Source organism: Arachis hypogaea, chromosome 19 (genome assembly GCF_003086295.3).
Source record: "Arachis hypogaea cultivar Tifrunner chromosome 19, arahy.Tifrunner.gnm2.J5K5, whole genome shotgun sequence".
Taxonomy (NCBI): domain Eukaryota; kingdom Viridiplantae; phylum Streptophyta; class Magnoliopsida; order Fabales; family Fabaceae; genus Arachis; species Arachis hypogaea.
Genome location: NC_092054.1, coordinates 158,712,735 through 158,732,188, shown reverse-complemented (window position 1 = coordinate 158,732,188; position 19,454 = coordinate 158,712,735). Strand labels below are relative to the sequence as shown.

At 31.0% G+C, this 19,454-nt stretch overlaps 2 protein-coding genes and 1 long non-coding RNA gene across 4 annotated transcripts; all 3 read right to left on the bottom strand.

The window, feature by feature from the left end:
• LOC112776707 (transcription factor TCP19) lies at window positions 1-1,658 on the bottom strand. Of its 2 annotated transcripts, XM_025820933.3 has the most exons (3): window positions 1,585-1,658; window positions 1,407-1,462; window positions 1-1,272 (listed from the first exon to the last, which is right to left on the bottom strand). In XM_025820933.3, exon 3 carries the CDS (start codon window positions 1,269-1,271, stop codon window positions 132-134), a length of 1,140 nt encoding a protein of 379 aa, XP_025676718.1. In that variant the 5' UTR covers window position 1,272; window positions 1,407-1,462; window positions 1,585-1,658; the 3' UTR covers window positions 1-131. The 2 variants fall into 2 exon arrangements, with proteins under 2 accessions (XP_025676718.1, XP_025676719.1); XM_025820934.3 differs by lacking the exon at window positions 1,585-1,658 and having other exon boundaries at window positions 1,407-1,553.
• Window positions 1,659-4,728: 3,070 nt separating this feature from the next.
• LOC112776688 (molybdenum cofactor sulfurase) lies at window positions 4,729-7,483 on the bottom strand. Its single transcript, XM_025820916.3, has one exon. It carries the CDS (start codon window positions 7,143-7,145, stop codon window positions 5,181-5,183), a length of 1,965 nt encoding a protein of 654 aa, XP_025676701.1. The 5' UTR covers window positions 7,146-7,483; the 3' UTR covers window positions 4,729-5,180.
• A 4,791-nt stretch (window positions 7,484-12,274) lies between these two features.
• On the bottom strand, window positions 12,275-13,753 carry LOC140182030 (uncharacterized). The gene is made up of 2 exons (XR_011877840.1): window positions 13,543-13,753; window positions 12,275-12,558 (listed from the first exon to the last, which is right to left on the bottom strand). It is a non-coding gene; the product is annotated as an uncharacterized lncRNA (long non-coding RNA).
• Between the last annotated feature and the right edge of the window lie 5,701 nt (window positions 13,754-19,454).

The window sequence follows — 19,454 nt, the reverse complement described above, 5'->3', positions numbered from 1 at the left end:
TTGCAAAATAAAAGCTTGAATTTTGAACAGTGTTCCATTAACCAAAACAAACAAAAACCCAGGTTGCACAAAACTGCCCCTGTCCATTTTCTTCCTAAAAAACCTTAAAAACAAAAAGGCCTCTATTCTCTTCAGTTTGAAGGCTTAGAACTGTGAGTGTGAGGTGGTGGTTGTTCCAACTTAGCTTCAGCAACGGCAGAAGAAGAGGAAGAGCAAGCCAAGAATTGCAACTCTTTCTTGTCGTAAATCTCCAAAGAGAAATCCCTAAGCATCTGAGTGGCAGCACTAGAAGTAGAAGTAGAGCCATTATTAGTAGCACTGGTTCCAGAGCTCAAACTAGGAGCCAGAGTAGAACAAGAGTTAGCAGAGCCATTAGAAGAACAACAACTAGGCGGCGGCGGCGGCGGCGGCGGCGGCTGCGGCTGCTGCTGCTGCACTACCACATGGCCTAATTGCTCAGCCGCAACAAACCCCGAAATAGGCCGAGCTTGAACGTTGAAATACGGCGCCGCATTCGCTGGAAAAGCCCAATAATGAGGATGGTTCGCAACACCATCCCCGGAAGAAGTAGCAGCAGCATTTGGGAACATGAAAAAAGGACCATTAGAACCACCACCACCGCCACCAATAGTCCACATTGGAACGAGTCCACCACCACTAGAACTACCGCCGTATGCGGTTTGTGTGATTGGTGCGAGACCCGAAGACACTGAGGATTGTTCTTCATTCACATCAATGAACTCGCTGTTCGATGCCCTTCTTCTTCGTTTTCTCGACGCCTCTTCTTCGCCTTGTGGCGTCGCCGTCGACGTCGTTGGGATCTTGAGTGTGCCGCCCACCGAAACCGCGATCGCCGGGATCGTTCCTGTACCGGTGGCCTCGATGATGGCCGGCTCAGCCTGTTCCAGCAGCCACCGTATTGTTTCCCCGTCGGACTTGTGGCCTAACTCCCGTGTCAGCTGGAAGATCCTGGCGGCGCACGTCGCCGGCATCCGGATTCTCCGGCCGCGCCCCTCTACCTTCGTGTGGCGGTCCTTCGACGGCCTCCTTGCCACCGGCGTGGGAACAATCGCCACCTGGAGACGCTCCTCAAGGCTCTTCTCGGAGTCCGCGAGCTCCTCCTTCATAGGCACCGCCACCGGAGACGGAGGTACCGGCTCCGGGAACCTAGGTTCCGGCGCTTTCGCTATTGGCGTTGTCTCAGAGGGTGATACGTCGGCGCTTTGAGTGTCGTTCGGTTCTTCGCTGAAACCGCCATGATTCGCTTCCATCCTGAGTGAAAAAAAATAACGAAAAAAGAAAATCAAAGTCAATAATTCGAGAACCCAGAAATTTCGATCGAAAAACATTACTAATTTACAAACACTTTAGGCAGAGTGAAATCGAAACACGTTATGAGGACGTACTCTTCTTCTTCTTCTTCTTCTTTGATACGTTGACTGCGGTTTGAAGCTTTCTGGCACTGCAAAAGGATTTACAAAGACTGATTGAAAATTAGAAGAGAGACTTTTCTGAGGTATAATTAAAAAATAATTAAAATAATGAAATTGGGGACAACAGGGAACAGAGAGAGAAAAAACAAACCCTAGCGAATAGCAACGGATGAGAAGTTGAGAACCCCACTTATCCGAATGGTAGTGACTAGTGAGGGTCCCTCATACTCGGTTAGCTTGTATTTATTTCCACAGTCAATTACAATCAACGGCTGAAATTTCTCTACTTATGATCTGAGCCTCTACATTGTGCCACGTAGTGAACTTAGATTTACTGCGTATCCACTTTCCCTGTGGCCCTTGCTGGCCATTTGTAACAATTTGCCAATTTGCCAATATACTTTTGTGCGCGTGCATATTTTAGATACTCATTTTTCCATTCAAAAATGAACTAACACCTAAGATTAAGAATAAGGTTAAATATATAAATCATATCTCTCACTTCTTTTTTTTTTTTTAATTGTGTAATATAAGTTTATAACATCTATACTTAAGTTCATTTTATGGGTAGTGTACAAAAAATTTAATCATATGGTTTGGGTACAGAGAATATTTCCTATTTTATTGGATGCTTAACATGCAGTAGAAACTAGAAACAGAATTATAAATATTTTTTGAAGGATAATGAGATAGGATGAGAGTCAAGACTTTCTTACTTTCAATGATTTTTTTTTATAAAAAAACAAATTGAATATATGAATATTCGAGTAATTAATGTTCATGATCTTAAGAAGATTTTTTTTTATCTTAAAATTAATCTTTTTCTTTTTTTCAAAATACTAGTCAAATATAATTTATTATTTCCAAAATAACTAAAATCTTAATTTAATTTTTAAATTTTTTATATTACTACCTAACATCTTATTAGATCACATGATTTTATGATACCAATTATGTTACGATTTTATATTTAATTCGCTCAATTTTTGTTCTTTATTATTTTAATTACTTAAAGTTTCTGCTGAAAGTGTTTATTTAATATGTTATTTTGACTAATAATTTAAAAGAAAAACTTTATTAAACTATTCTTCCACCTTAGCCCATGACAACAATAAAAAAGTCCCGTGTCCCACAAATTCAGCCCAACAGAATACATAAATTCAATTACAATTTTAGTCTTTATTATTTTATCTTATCTTTTCTTTATCTTATCTTTAGTTGTTCTTATCTTATCTTTATTTGATTTTATCTTTCATATGACAAAGCTCTATATATATTTTGTTTTATCTTCATAATTTACACTTCAATGCAATTCAATTCAAATCAATCAACAATCAATAAAATTTTTTCATCTTTTTTTTCCTATTCTTTCACAATTTTACCAGACTTATTATCATTCTGTCTTTAAATTGTCAAAAAACTTACAAACGAAGGAGACAGTTACTATATAAATTAAAAAAGAAATCACTGATTTTCATAAATTTTACAACATGGTTGTTGAAGAGCTGCTTTGTGTTTAAAGGAAAAAAAAAACAGAAGTTCACAATACAATTCTCTTTTTCTTTATTTATTTATTTTTCAATGCCGTGGTACGGTGTTCTTAAAAAAAAAAATCTTATTGCTTATATTATTCATCCAATAATGCTGGATAGTAGTGGGGAACAATAATGCTGATCCTTCATAGTCCATATATATAGAGTGTATGTAGTGGAAAGAGTGAAAGTGGACGTACCTACTAATACTATGCTATGACTGTTAGTTATATAAGAAGAAACAATGCAAATTATTCTAATACCAGTATTATTTGTTGTGTAGCTAATTATTGTAAATATCTCCTCATTACATCTTGCATGATTAGCTTGTATGTTGATACATAAACCCAAGTTGTGTTTTAGAGTCCTTGCTATCTCTTCTATTATATTACGTAATATTTTCTTACTAATGAATAATAACCTAATGAGGTATATGTTTTGTTGAGTTAATTTCTTCGACCAATTTGATGTTAATTTTAATATTATTTTATTTTAACAATCATTCTACCATTATTATTAGATGAGATGGTAATTGTGATAGATCAGAAATTCAGAATAGAAGTTATCATCACATCCAAAAGTATAGTGAATGAGTCATTGTCTAAAAGTCAAAATACTCATTGATAAATACCCATTCGCTATCTAAGAGTTTATTGTTGACTAATAAGTTGTTGCATATAGAAGGCGAAATTCGAATTCTCGATATTTTTATTTAAGTGAACAAATGAGCGGGCTACTTCACCAACCCAAATTCATTATGCATATAGTATGTATGATTATATGTGTTGGCTTACTAGCTAAGAACATGGATTTGGAATTATATACACGAGAGGTCCATTAAAAAAAATAGTAATGCTATTGCAATCTTTTATAATTTTAAGTTGAAAAGTGACAGGGACTAGTAAATTTTGTGAATTGTAACTATCAATTAGTTATTATTAATATTTTTAATGGTGTAAAATTTCATCTAATAATGTAAAATTATTCACTTTTTATTTGATGATTAAGTTATGACCAAATTTTAACAAAAATGTTTGCCTCTTAGACTTGCTCTTTAAAATTATTTCTATCGAATGGAAGTTGCCTGTGACTATTGGAGACATGAAAATTGGAGTTTAAATCAAATAATAATATGTAGTTAGGAACTTGGAATCATTAGCTACTAGATTTTGAGTTACACACAATAAGCAATTTATATATTAGGAATTTAGAATTAAATAAAAATATTAATATTTAATTTTTACTTAATTGTGTTTAAGAAATATGCATATTTTTTATTATTAATTTTTTTCCATTGAAAAATACTAAGGAATCACCATAATTGATTATTTGTTGTCATCACTTGTATAGACTTTGTCTATGGTATTTAATCAATGGAATTTTGACAACGAGAGAGAGGGGGGGGGGGGGGTCCATGAATTTATTTCTACCAAAAATTACGAAATAAAATCAGGGGTTTCTGCTAATTTGGCTCGTCTTTTTCCACAAGTCGTATTTTTCTTGGAAGAATTATAAAGTTTAGGTGTGTATATCATGATTATGATTATAATAAAATCAACTATCATGAGTTCATAACTGTGTACGCAAGAGAAAATATAATACACTAATGTTGCAGACCTTTTTTCGTGGATAGCACATCATGAGTCGTAGAAAATTTAAAAAGACTTGCTTGGAAAAAAAATTGTTAGCCGTCATTGATATTTCTGAATAATGCATGGAAATGTGAATCCAAGACTACTGGAAATAAATAAATAAAGATAAGATATTAAAAGTCATTCATAAATCATAACTACTTCGTAATATAATACTATCTAGAATTTTGTTCCTGTTGTGACCTTTGAAATGAACACAGATTTAATATAACGACGTGCTAAGCATATATTCTTATATTTGGATTCTTAGCTCTTGCAATGTGGTCATCAACAGTTGAAAGTTCAAACCAAAAATACTTGGAAATTATTTTACATTAATATTACTATAATATTCATACCTTTCAAAGGGACGTGTATTACACAAACACATCGAAAGACATTACTTTGTTTCTGTTCCTTGTCCTTTCAAACTTCCTGATTTGATTCTTTTGTCTTGTATCACCATTGATTCTTTGGAGAATATCAACATCAACAGAGTATTGACTTTAAAGCTTTTGGGTTTGAATAAAAACATGAAATCTTATTTGATCCAAAATCCAGAAGGGAAAGAAAACACATGAAGTTTATGGAATTAGAACTTGAACGGTTTTCTGATTGAGAGATGTGTATCTCCATCTCTCCTTCTCCACAAAATCTGCATCAAGGAACTTAGCAACAAAAGCCCAGAGTTTGTACATGTCTTCAAAATTAGCCAAGAAGCTCAATGCAGCAGTAACCACAGTTACTCCTAAGTTGTTGTCTCTGTCTTTCTTCTTGTTGGAAGCATTCACTCCTTGGCTTCTTCCTTCTTTGGTCTGTAGTACTCTTCCCTTCTCTTCTGCATATTTATCTGCAAACCAGATATGATGAAGGAATCCATAGCTCAGAGATATATTGCTTCTATCAGCAAGCTTTTGCACAAGGACTGGCTCAATCTTTTCACCTTTCCAATCAAACACATTGAAAGCCAAAGCAGGTCCCCTATCAAATTTTATCTTTGGGCCATAAATCTTTACCAGGGGAACCCCTCCTTGTGTGTTGGGGTGCTTAAGCTTCAACATTGAGTTTACCAACCAATTTATCAGGTACCTTGTCCTGTTAGTGATTAGAACCAATCCTAAAGAATCCACCTGATCCAAACACCTGCATTCAATTTTAAAGCTCTCTCTAACATTCTTATTCTCAAGTATCTCAACTGCTTCTTCATGAGCTTTTACTTCTATAGGTACCTCTGTTATCTGAAGCTCCGATGATTCTTCTGCTTCAACTTTTGTAGATTGTGTGGTTTCTATCCTACCAGAGAAGGAAGTCAAAGAAGATAACTCTTGATCTTGTAAGATAGATGTTGGTTTTTGTTCAACTGAAGAATCTTCTGATAGCTGCTGAAGTAACCTCCTTTCCGGTACAAGGTTCACAATTCCAGCACAAGTGGAAGGTTCAAGAATAGAAATAGCAGATTTCTTGACAAAAAGACAACCATAGCCAGTTGGATTGTCTCCAAAGACCTTGTAGAAAGAACAAACAAGAAAGTCTGGCCTAAAGAGAGAGAGGCCAAAGCTATCCATGTCCTTTGGCCCTAAGGCACATGCATCAATCAAAACATGCCATCCATTCTCTTGTGCTATGCTCATCCACAGATAAGGATACCTTGCTCCTGTTACTCTTGAATGAAGTGGGAACACAAAGAGCCCTCTTCCTTTTTTCTTCCTCTTGCTAACAATCATCTTCCTCAGTTTCTCTGATTGAATTCTGAGCCTTGGCCATGAGAACTCTGCTGACATAGCTGTGGCTCCTCTCTTCTCTGAGCAACTAATCATTGCTTCCACTGCCTCACTCTCATAGTCATAAACTGTCAAAAGCTTCTTTCTTGATTGGAAAGGGTATGATTCTGCCACAAGCTTGAAAGCTGATGTTCTGTTTGCTGTGAAAACCATGAAGTAATCATTCTCAGAAATGTTAAGGAACCTCATCATTCTCCTCCTCATTGCTGACTCAAATTCTGACTCCTTCCCTCCATGAAGCAATAGAGTCTTCAGATTCCCAGTCTTGTAAGATATGCTAAAGAAGGGAATATCTGAATATTGGGGTGGAGATTGAGGAGTTGAAGAAGATGCAACTTGGGTTCTTGAAGCATCATGGTGTTGTTGGCGTTGGTAATATGAGAAAAGGCCAATACCAATGTAATCAAGGCAAGTGTGGTTGGAAAAAGAGAGATGGTAGTATTCCTTGGCTCTCACACGATCAACTATCTCAGTCTCTGAGTATTGAGGGTAAACTCTGTTGAATTCACCTAATGATTCTTGCAGAGATGGAAGAGACTCATGGTTAGTGAACTTTGTGTTTGGAAAGATGGAAGATGTTGTTGTTGCTGCAAAACTGTGGCGGCACTCTGAAGAGCTGTTTCTCGGTTTGCTTGTTGCTGTTGTTGATGTTGTTATCTTTTGAGATGGCAGTGGTGATGGTGATGATGAGTTGAACAATGAGGTAGGACAACATCCATAGCCATGAGGGCATGTTTGTGAGATCTCATTTTTGCCAAGTGAAGGCATGTTCTGGTGTTTTTCTTCCTTCTCCGCACTTCACAAACAACTCTTGTTTATATATAGGAATTTGTTGACAACTCTGCTGCATTATTGAATATATTGATGCTCTCTCTATAAGTAACATAGTCATGGATAAATTTCATAATGTGTGTGTATGATGGTTTTATAATTATGTGTGTTAATGTGAGGGGTGAAAGGGTGATGATGTATGAAGTATGAACACAATGACAGGGTCAGCAGTACAACTTAGACTGTGTCTTTTCATAGTTTGCCAAGTTGACATGTTTTAATATTGTGTGTCCCACACTTCCCAATCAATCAAATCTATGCCGTCTAATTGGGGTGAATACTGAACAGTGTGATGGTTTCTTTGGGAGATTTCTTAGTAAGTTAATTAAAGAAACAAAGAAAGAAGAACGGCTCTTTTTTTTTATATGAGAAGCATGTGTTTTCTGCGTTGTCGTGGAGGATGTGAGTGTTAGACATGAATGTAGTACAGTTTTTTTTTTAAACAAAGGATGAAGAATTTGTAAAAAAAATTAAGCCTACTAATCGGACAGTCTAATTAGTGTAGAAGAGAAAATTTAAATTTTGAGAAAGGTAATCGGAACTTTCGATTTGTGTTTAAAACATTAAAAAATTTGGGGTACACAAATCGAAAGATCGGATTTGTGTTCCTAAAAATCGGACGATCCGATTTTTGTTTTTAATACCACAGTTACGTAAAACACCTATACACTTCATAACTGCGTCCTACACCGTTCCCCAACCACATCTAAATTAAAAAGTGGAGAAAAACTTAGCTCCACTGTTTGAAAGTGAATACTAATATTTAGTTATTTACATAAACTATAAGGTTTACTTAGAAAGTGAACAAGATTTTATATAGTATAATGTTAATTACTATATCTCCAAAGTCACCAAAGTAATTCTTTAAGTTAGAAAGGCAGAAACATTTCAAAAGGCTGCAACAAGTTTATTAGCTATGATTTTCGGTCTAATGACAGATTAAACACGATAAAATTGTAGGTTTGGAAGGGGGTGGTGGTGGAGCCAAGTAGTTAAAGGCAAGAGCTGAGTGGAGGACAGAATGGTCGTCATTTGAGGCGGCAATATCGTTAGAAAAGCCTCTTTAATTTAGAATTCTTCTCAATATTTGCGGAGTCACTCCAACCTTTGCTTAATGCTTAAGTGTTGATCAATAAAAAAGAATGAATATATAATATATAAAAGTTCCATGATTGTGGATCGTGGTGATTACTACTACATTTTATAAACTAATGTTTTCTTAAGTTGAACTTGACCATTACAATATAAAATAATTTCCAATAATTTGGTGAGTATGAAAGGTTGTATTACTATATGATTTGATTTGTTGAGGTGAAGCTAAGTATGTGAGGACAAAGGGCTCAACGACCAATATAAATGTGAGGCATGCTTATGATGAGGAGGGTACTTTATTGGAAAAAGAACAAAGTGAACATTGACCGTCATTAAAGTAACTACAATTGATTGATGATGAAAAAGCAAAGCTGCAAGCAATAGCTCAATGCAAATAATGGTTAGGAAAAACGTGTGGGGAGGGGAACCCAGGGAAAAAAGTGCATGCCCAATTGGCAATTATAGATTCTGGGCTTCCTTCTTTTAGGTTTGAATTTCATTTTTTGTTTTGGACAAAATTTGTTTGAATATATATATATATATATCAATAACGGTGCTTAAGTTATATTTGGTGTTTTTTAAGTGAGGAGGCTAGTTAGAATAATGAATTAAAAAAAAAAGAATATTAGTGTATATTTCTTTATACATGATGCTCTTTTAATTTTTGGATTTGAAGTGACACACTTTTTGGTAGTGTTTGTTTTCAAGATTAGAACTGAAACTGACAGATTGAAATTTAGTATTGTATTTAATGATTAGAAACTAGAACTAAAATTTCGTCGGCCTGTACCTATAAAAGGGTTCTTGGAAGGATATTTGCCAATTACAAATCAATGAGCCACATGTGAGAGAAAAAATGATCAAGGGTTTGTATATGGATGTAGGGAATGGCAGAACAGTACAGTTCTGGGAGGATATCTGGTTACCTCATGGTGCTCTGAAAGAGTTGTTTTTAAGGCTTTTCTCGGTCTCAAACCTCAAAGGTTCTGTTATTGAGGATTGCGGATTTTGGGATGTGTTAGAGTAGATATGAAATTTCCAATGGAGGAGAGAGCTTTTTCAGTGGGAGTTAGAACTAGTAAACCAACTCCATCAGGTTTTACAGTCTGTGAAGCTAACAACTGAGAGGGAGGACAGAGTGGTATGAAAATTTGATAGATCTGATATTTATTCGACTAACTCATTTGTGCAGGTGTTGCAGGAAGCGGTTCTCCCGGAGGAAATAACAAGTTATAGCTTCACAAGTGCAATTTGGAAGGGTTTTGTTCCACCAAGGATTGAGTTATTCTCTTGGTTTGTGTTGGTGGGGAGGGTGAATACTAAGGAAAGACTTTGTAGACTACGTGTAATTAACCCAAATGATAGTACATGTGTCTTATGTTGTAAGTCTGTGGAGTCTGCTTTTCATTTGTTTGCTGGTTATGAGATTTCTTAGCAGGTGTGGTGTGCTTGGCTATTCGCTCTTGGAAGGAGATGGACCATGCCTGGTACACTCAAACAACACTTTGAAAGCTGGACGAATGCTGCAGTAAGAAGAGGTGAGAGGATCGGAGGAGGTGGGTGATTGGCTTCTTTGCTGTTATCTGGACGGTTTGGCTAGAATGGAATGATAGGATATTCAGGAATTAAGGCTCACGTGTGGTGGATATTATTAGTAGATCCTTCTTGCTCTCTGATGAGTGGAGTGGTGGTGAACCCTATGGTTGTTGATAGTAATACCGAAGATAATTAGGGGTTGTTATGATTAGAGTTGTCGGTTGTTCTTTGTTACTTATATGCTCCACCTTGTTGTGTTGAGCTCTTTATTTAAAAAAAAAAAAAAAAACTAGAACTAAAATTTCAATTCCTTCAGTACTTTTAGAAAATAAGAAGAGAGGAGACTAAAATTTTTTGTCTGAAAATTTAAATTTTAGTAACATTTTTTTCTAAAAATATTTTCATGCAACTTTTTAAATTTCAAATCTACCTCTCAATTTTTATATTTATCTTAAATCAAATATGATATTTAAATATAACTCAATTCAGTACATTTTATATAAAATACAATGTAAAAATTTAATTTAATCTCAGTCTCTCAATCTTCATTTTTTTTTGGGGTCATGAATCTCCATCTCAATTTCCATCTCTTAATTTGAGTCTTTCTCTCAAATGCAGCCTTTTAAGTCCATAAATTAAAAACAAAGTCGCACACCATAAACCTTTCTTTTGTTTCTTTTGCATCTTACTTTTGGTCAGGATTGTTTTATCTTGACACCTTATTTCTTTCCTGTGCCTAACACAGTAAACAACATTTACATGAAGGAACGGGTAGGGGTGAGCACGGGTAGCGGGTACCCGATTACCCACCCGAACCCGAACCAAACCAATCAAATTGGTTCTGGAACCGACGGGTAATCGGGTCCAACCCGAACCAAACCAATGACATTTGTTGATGATTGGTTCGGGTATCGGTTTTGGGGGCGCGGAACCCGAACCAACCCGTATACCCGATCATAATTAATTAAATAATATATATATATGACTTTTTATGTGTTTTCTAACTCATAACCCTAATCCTATCTCACTAATGTTTAGATTTTAATGTGTTTTGGTTTTAGCTTCTTTCAAAGATTATTCACTAGACTTTTGTATTTAATTTCTAATATTTCTATTGCACTTTTATATTTTCATTAGACAGGATTATTTACTATTAATATGTTTGGATTTTGATGAGTTTAGTTTTTAATATATTTGGTATTTAATATGTTTGCATTATTTCTGTTAATGTTACATGTTTATTGTATTTCTTGAATTTTTAAGATAAAAATTTTTCAATTTGGCTTTTTTTTATGAGTTTCAAAGTCATCGGGTACCCGCTACCCGAACCGAACCAATCCGCTCTTAATCGGTTTGGTTTGGTTCGGGTACAAGCACAAAAAAATGCAAATCCGAACCAAACTAAACCAATTACTTTTTGATCGGTTCGGTTCTAATTTTACCTTGAACCCGAACCAAACCGACCCGTGCTCACCCCTAGGAACGGGGGCTTTTCCAAAATAATAGACCAAAAAATTCTGGACTCAATGGGCCTAATAGAGTACAGTTATTCATACATGGATTGGCCCATTATGGGCTTTAAAAAAGCCGTTTATTACACTTGAAATATGGTTCGTTTTGACGAAAAAGAAAATTGCACGTAAGAAATGTTTCTTCATGACTTCATCTCCAAGAGACAAGAAGCATTTCAGATCGGGGCCTTGGTCTTAATAGCTGAAATTCAATAATTATGTGAGAAATTAGTGTAAGCTTGCATATCCTCTGTGTTTGAAATAAATATTCATGACAGCCTAATGTATATATATCATGGAGAAAAAATCTTACTGCTTTTATGCAGCTGAAACAATAACAATGGTAACAATAATAGTATGATATAGTTAATGTTGTCATATTTTTTGAAGGAAAAGAAAAAACGGGGTCCAAATCCAAATAAATTAAAGTAGTATGGTGTGTAGTTAACTATGACAAACTCCGACCGCCAAGAAGTTCAGGATCACCATAAATATACATATAGGAGGAAATTAAAGGAATAAAAAAGGCTCCGTGAATTTAAGGAGTTTGTTACAAATTTAGAGAGTTAGTTACACAAGTGATGAGCATTGATTTTGGATAGAAACAGACTAAAGTGAGAATTGTAAAGAAAAATGGCCTCTCGAATACCAACGTCATTTCTATTAGGCTGCGTTTGTTTACTGAGACAGGATACTGAGGATACTAAGACAGGGATACTGAGATACAAAATCGTATTTGGCAGATGAGACATAGACAGAGACAATGTGTACAGAGATACTGAATTAGTGTATTTTGTGTCCATCCTGACAGTAAGGACACAGAGACACTAATAAGGGATATAACTTATTTTTTATTTTTTCTTTCATTATTCTTGTTAATTTTTCATAATTATATTTTTTATCTCAAATTTTTTGAATGAAAAAAAATAAGAATAAATTGAATTTTTATAATTTGTTCTAGTTTATCACCAAACAGAATACAAGAATACAAAAAATTAAAAAAAACACAGCCTTATAGTCATACACTCTTATTCAATATACTCATTTAATGAGTTGGGAGTTGGGACTATTACATTGATACTTCCTCTCTACTGATTTCTCACACTATTTCTATTCTTGTTCTTCATAATTATTTATACTACTACTTTTCTACACTCTTTCTATCTGAATCTTTTTCTACCTTTGATGATATCAGAAAATCTTACAGTAACCTGCAATATTAGACATAGTAAAATTATTCAGAGAACACAAATAGAGAGCAAGAATGAGTGATGTTAATTATATGAATCCCATCACTTTTTTTTTTTTTTAAATAAAATATAATTTTATCACCAAACATACTAACACTCTATATGCTATTTATATGTGAGTATTGCCCAAGTTTCAAATGTAGAGAGAATCCAAACTGGGCCATGCAGGGCACTCGCTTCTCATGTTTAATCATATTTTATTATTATTATTATTTCTGAATTATATGTCTCTTGTTCATCTTATAGTTGGTTTTTCATTTTCACCTTTTTCTTCTTTTCTTTATCTTCATCCTTAGTTGCTTACCCACCTAACACTCATCAACTTCAACGTCATAAGGATAATAATTAACATACATACATGCATCTCCACCACGTGTTGAGGTGACTTTGTTACATTATATTATTGCATTGAGGCCTCGTAATAAAATCTCTTTGATGCTGTTATTGGCCCATGGTTAAAATTGTAATTGCAACATTTTATGCAATGAAATATATCTTTGATATAAAAAAAATGTGCTCTATTATTGACTTGTCTAAAAGGCCACTTGGATTAAAATGATTGTAAAAAACGCCCACCTATTTAATTTGGTGAAAACTCGGGTACAGTCGACTTTACGTGACGTTGATAACTGACTCTCAACTATCAATTTCACGTGAAATCGACTGCACTGAGTTTTCACCATTTAATTTATCCAAAATTAATGACTTATAAAGTTATAATGCTACATATTTCGTTACAAAAAATTAGAGATATCGCATTAATTGTAAACCAGGGAAGGCACAGAAAGAAAGAGCACATGTTTCTCAGAAAACAATAATGGCAGATAAAGATTAAAGAGCATACCACACTGGCACAAGCAAAAGATTTCGATATGCAAGTTGCAAAATTAAAGACACTTGATAGAATTTAACTGCATGTCCTAATAATGGCACAAGAGAACTTACCTTAAGTACATATATAAATGTAAAGATTATTAGCATTGGATTACCATTTTGAGATTATTTTAAGCTAAAGCAGCAACAGGGCAACTCTCCTTTGGCATGTTATGTATGTGACCGTAGAAATACTTGAAGAATTAGTATATTATACTTATACATGCCAGTGAAGAGGTGCCCTATTGCTGATTTGCTTACTGATGATGAAGCAGTTGCCTCCTTCAGCTTTGAGCACACTATCTTTTTATACTGCAAGCTTTGCTTAGAACTCAGAACTCTGAAGGATGGAATAAACCAAACTAGTAAAAAGAGGTTTGGCATATGCTTGAATAGGACTGAGGCTTATGCTATGGATATCCACTCACAAATGCTATTTCCTTTCATCAGATCAGATTTGAATTTGATGCTCATAATATATAAATGATGATTCCTATCACCCAAGGGTCAGAGAACTTTATTATTGGTCCATTCAACCCCCATTTTGGAACCTCCTAATAATAATAATGATAATAAAGTTTAAAAGAACAGAAGTGGAGGGGGAGAAAAAAACTGAGGCAGCAAAAATTATGAGATCTTTAGTCATGTCATTGTTGATAAAGTGACATGGCCCCTTCATATACCATCTTTAATTTTCTTTTATGCTTGTGTTATTGCTTGCTTTTCATGTTTCTGTTTCTGTTTTTTTTTATTAGATTTTGGTAGGTAGACAATAGTTTTTGTGAATAATGTGAACAATGAACTCTAAAATTAGTTTAATAAAGTAAAAATACACTAACTCTAAGGCTATGTTTGGTTGAAAGGAAAAAAATAGAGAGGAAAAAAAGGAAAGGAAAGAAATTGAATGAATTTTTATTTTCTTTAGATGTGTTTGGATGAAAGGAAAATAAGAAGGAAAGAAATTATATAAAAAGACAATTTTATCCTTATATTATAAAATATATTAAAAAAAGTAAAGGGGTAATATTGGAAGTAAATAGAGAGAATTAATTTTCTCTCCATTGTTGGAGGAAAAGAAAATTGGTGGGTCCCACCAATATTTTTTTATCCCATTTTCTTTTCTCTCCCATTTCTCCCCTCAACCAAACAAAGGAAAATAACTATTTTCCTTTCAATTTCTTTCCTTTTCTTTTCCTTCCTCCCATTTTTACCTCAAACAAACACACCATAAATTACTGACATAAATCTTAAGGGGATCACTTAAATAAAGATGCTTATTTCATCTTTTATTAAAGATGTTTTTGTGTTGCGTTTTAATTAGTTTCTATATAATTTATTCGGTGTTCCTCATCACATATTATTAAATTTTTTAAAAGATTTTCTTTCCAAAAACAATAAAAACATTTAAATTGGATTAAAACAAAAAAGGTAATAGAGCTATTAACTATTAGATTTTTTTCTAAAATTGTTTATATAAAAAAATATGTCATACTAATAATATATATATATATATATATATATATATATATATATATATATATATATATATATATATATATATATATATAACAAGCTCAAGTCTTTTAAATTTTTTACAAATAAAAAAATAATTAATTTATATTCGTACGATATATAAAATAATTATTATATTATTATTTTATTATAGATTAAAATTTATTAATTTAAATTTTTTTATTTTTAATATAAAAATATTAGAAATAAATAAAATTTTTATAGCTAGATGTAATGTAACAAAATATATATAATATTAATTAATTTTAAAAAATTCTGAAAAAAATTACTAATTTAAATTTATTTTTATTTTTAATATAAGTATTAGAAATAAATAAAATTTTTAAAATTAGATATAGTGTAACAAAATATATGTAATATTAACTTGTTTTTAAAAAATTATGAAAAAATGTTGAAAATTTTTTAAAAAATTATGGAAAAAATAAACATAAAAAGTGTTCATAGAAGTAAATATGTTTAAAAATAATTTTTTTAATATTTTTTATTTTACAAATATATTTGATATTCGATCCAAACATAAAAAGTGTATATATCGAATTCGATCTGATGAGTTTAGTGTGGATTGTATCGAAATTTTAGCCATATCTGATTTGCGAACAGCCCTAACAATAATAATTAAAAAATTATAATAATTATATTTTTAACTAAGAGGAAGTCCCAAAAAAAGAGTACTAAATACAAGAACAATTTAATCAAATATTTAAAAAATTTACTTTAAATCAATTGGACTTTTTTTGCCCATATATATAATAATAATAATATAGTAATTATTTTATATGTTACACAAATATAAACATTTTTTCTATAAACTTAAGAAAGGTTTTGTAAGTTTCTAGTCTTGTTATCGATTTTTTTGATATTAGCCCTCCTATTATCGATTTGATTTATATATAATTTGGATGATAAATTATTTGGTGATATGCTTCTTCTTTTACTGTGACATATTTCTTTATTATTATTATTATTATTATTATTATTATTATTATTATTTTGCATATTAAAAAATTTATGGATAAAAGTGAAAAAATCATGAAGTGCAATCATGACTTTAAAAATAACAGGGTCAAATTATTGCCATAACATAATAGAAGTATGGAAGTTTATTATTCTCCTTTAATAGAAGGAACAAAATTCTTTTTAATAGTTTATTTAACGTTTAACGGAATAAAAATGAATTTTACTAAAATAAATTTCAGCACGAGTTTAATGTTTTTATTCATCATAAAATACTTATAGAATTACTCGTAGATAAATTTTAGAAAAAAGAAAAAAAACATGAATTTTAATTTTATTTTTAAATAAATTTTATTTTTAATTTTAAAATAACTTTTTATTTTATCTTTTAATAATATTAATTTTTTACCGTATATAATTAATTATTCAATTATTTTTTAATCACATCTAAATAAATTACTCTTAATAAAAAAATTATTATTTAATTATCTTTTTTAGAAAATAATTAACTATTAAAATAATTAAACTTTTCACAACAAAAATAATAAAAAAATTATGAACGAAAAAAATTAACCATCTTGAAAAATTTGTGTATTTTTATTCATATTTTAATTATAAACATAAATATAATTTGATTATATTATTTATGAAATGTGACTAAAGATATAGATAAAATTCAGTTATATTACTTATATACAGTTTCATTGTATTGTTTATAAAGTTAGATTATAATTATGACTATAGAATTGTTCTGGTATTTTTGTATATGTGACTAATTGATGGTGTTGAAACATTACTCTTAATTATAAATAAGATTTATAATTAAAAAAATCAAATACTCAATTAAAAAGATACGAAAAAGATGATGTTAAAATATTCTAACTCTTTAAAGCAAGAATATTTGAAATTCAATTAAAAATTATTTAAAATTTAAACTCATCAAAAGTTTATATTCAATGTGTTTTATATTAAATATATTTAATAATTAAAATTAAATTTTATAATGTTAATTTTCTAATAACACTTTATTAGAAAAAAACTATTTTTTAGAATTTTTTAAAAATTAATTAATATTATATATTTTGTTACACTAAATCTAATTATAAAAATTTTATTTATTTCTAATACTTATATTAAAAATGAAAACAAATTTAAATTAGTGAATTTTATTCTATAATATAATATAATATAATAATATAGTAATTGTTTTATATATAGTACGAATATAAATTAATTTATTTTTTTATTTGTAAAAATTTAAGAGACTTGAACTTGTTATCGATATAACTCGTATGATAAGTTTTACTTATATATATAAAAGTGTGACATATTTATTTATATAAATAATTTCAGAAAAAAATCTAATAGTTAATCTATTACCTTTTTGGTTTTAGTCCAATCTAAATATTTTTTTATTATTTTTGGAAAGAAAATATTTTAAAGAATTTAATAATATGTGATGAGTAACACTGAATAAATTATACAGAAACCAATTAAAATGCAACACAAAAACATCTTTAACAAAAGATAAAATAAGTATCTTTATTTGAATGTTCCCTAAATTTTAATATTAGGATAACTATCCGCACACTAAATGAATTAAACATGCGATATATTCATTGTTCACATTATTTAGTATTTTTATTGTCTACCTATACTGTTCTTTATTGATAATATACAAATAACACTTATTAATTAATTATTTATAAATATTTTTATTTTAATTACCTTTTATGTATAAGATTGCCTTGAAAAAACAGATTTCGCGCGTGGACCTGGGTATACCTTTTTATTATGTATTTTTTTAATGCATTTACAACTAGATAAGGCAACTCTAATTTCTTTTAATAATTTTCATCATGCATGTATGATTATTTCATGCCCTTTTATTATTATAGTTGTATACCATGCATGTGTATGTGGTTCAACAAACAAATCTCATAAACACATTATTGTTGTAAATTTATTAGTTTGTTATTTATTTAAACCCATGAACCATCTATAAAATCTCAAGTAGGAACGAAATTTGATGGTGTTGTTCTAATTGGAACAATTTAGCTTGATGTAGAGAACGAACGTTGTTCTCTTAGAATATTAGTTTCTGGTTGTTTATCTGTGTTGTTATTGTTAGCTTATTGAAACCAATAAATTGTGCATCATTACATTATTACTTTATTAGCTCATGACAAATTAAAAAACACTAATAAATTATAGGAAATAGTTGCATGCAGCTGGTTCAGATAGCTACGTGATTGTATTGTGCTGACACTATAGGTCATAGGAAGTTAGGAACTCAATAGTCAAGACTCAAGTCCAAATACTCTTTCTTTATAGAAGAAGCCAAGAAGCTAAGGAATGGAACAAGCGTCTTAGGTTGCATTCTTAGATAATGACTCAGCAGCTATGGTCAAGTACAGCTATGGTCAAGTACCTAAATTACTAACTCTGTTTTACTTTTGTGTTTAAAAAACTAACAATGTGTCACACATGTGCGTGCAATTATTAATGTTATTATTACCAGAAAAGTTTTTTTCTATATATAAAATACAATAAAATTAGACGTCAAAGTGTTTTTTAAACCAAATTTTTAAAAGTTAATAGTCAAAATTGTCCCTTAAAGATACGTCGATTTCCATTTTAGTCTTCGAAAGATAAAATTAATTAAAATCGTTCCCGAAAAATACACGACTTAGTTACGTGTCACGTTAAGTGCCACGTGGCATGATGACATGGTGAGTTAATGCCACGTGTCACAAGATGATTGGTTGATGTGTCAGGTCAGTGACACGTGGTTTCACGTGTCAGATCAGTGACCACGTGTCGCTTGACATGTAAAAAAGTTATTTATAATCAAAATAGTCCTTGAAAGTTCAGGCATAAGTTATTTTCATCTCTAAAATTTTGAAAATTAATCAAATTAGTCCTTATATACTTTTTCTTTTATTTTTTCTTGATAACATTAAATTTAAAATATTTTTTAATACTACTAATTTTAATAGAAATATAATTGACAAACAAAAAATAAGTAATTGTATCTTTTCTTAAAAATTTTTTTAATAAAATTATCTTTCTCCTTTAATTCTTCTCAAAATCTCTCTTATTCTTTTATATTCTAAAATATTTTTCTTATATTATTATATTTTGTTGGAATATATATATATATATATATATATATATATATATATTCAAAATTGAAATGTATGTATTTGTTAACCTAAACAAAGTTATATGCTCAAAATCAAAACTTATGTATGTTAACCTAAATAAAGTTATACCACTATTTTTTTTTTACTACATCTTTTTTTTTTCATTACGATATTACTTACATATAGGATGTAATGGCAGTGATATTAAAAGAAAAATTATACAATCTATCTCAAACATATGAAACACACAAAAATTTATTATAATCTTTGCATATAGTACGCTTAAAAAGTAATTCGTGTAGTATATATAATAATAATAATAATAATTAAGCAACAAATTTTTAATATTTT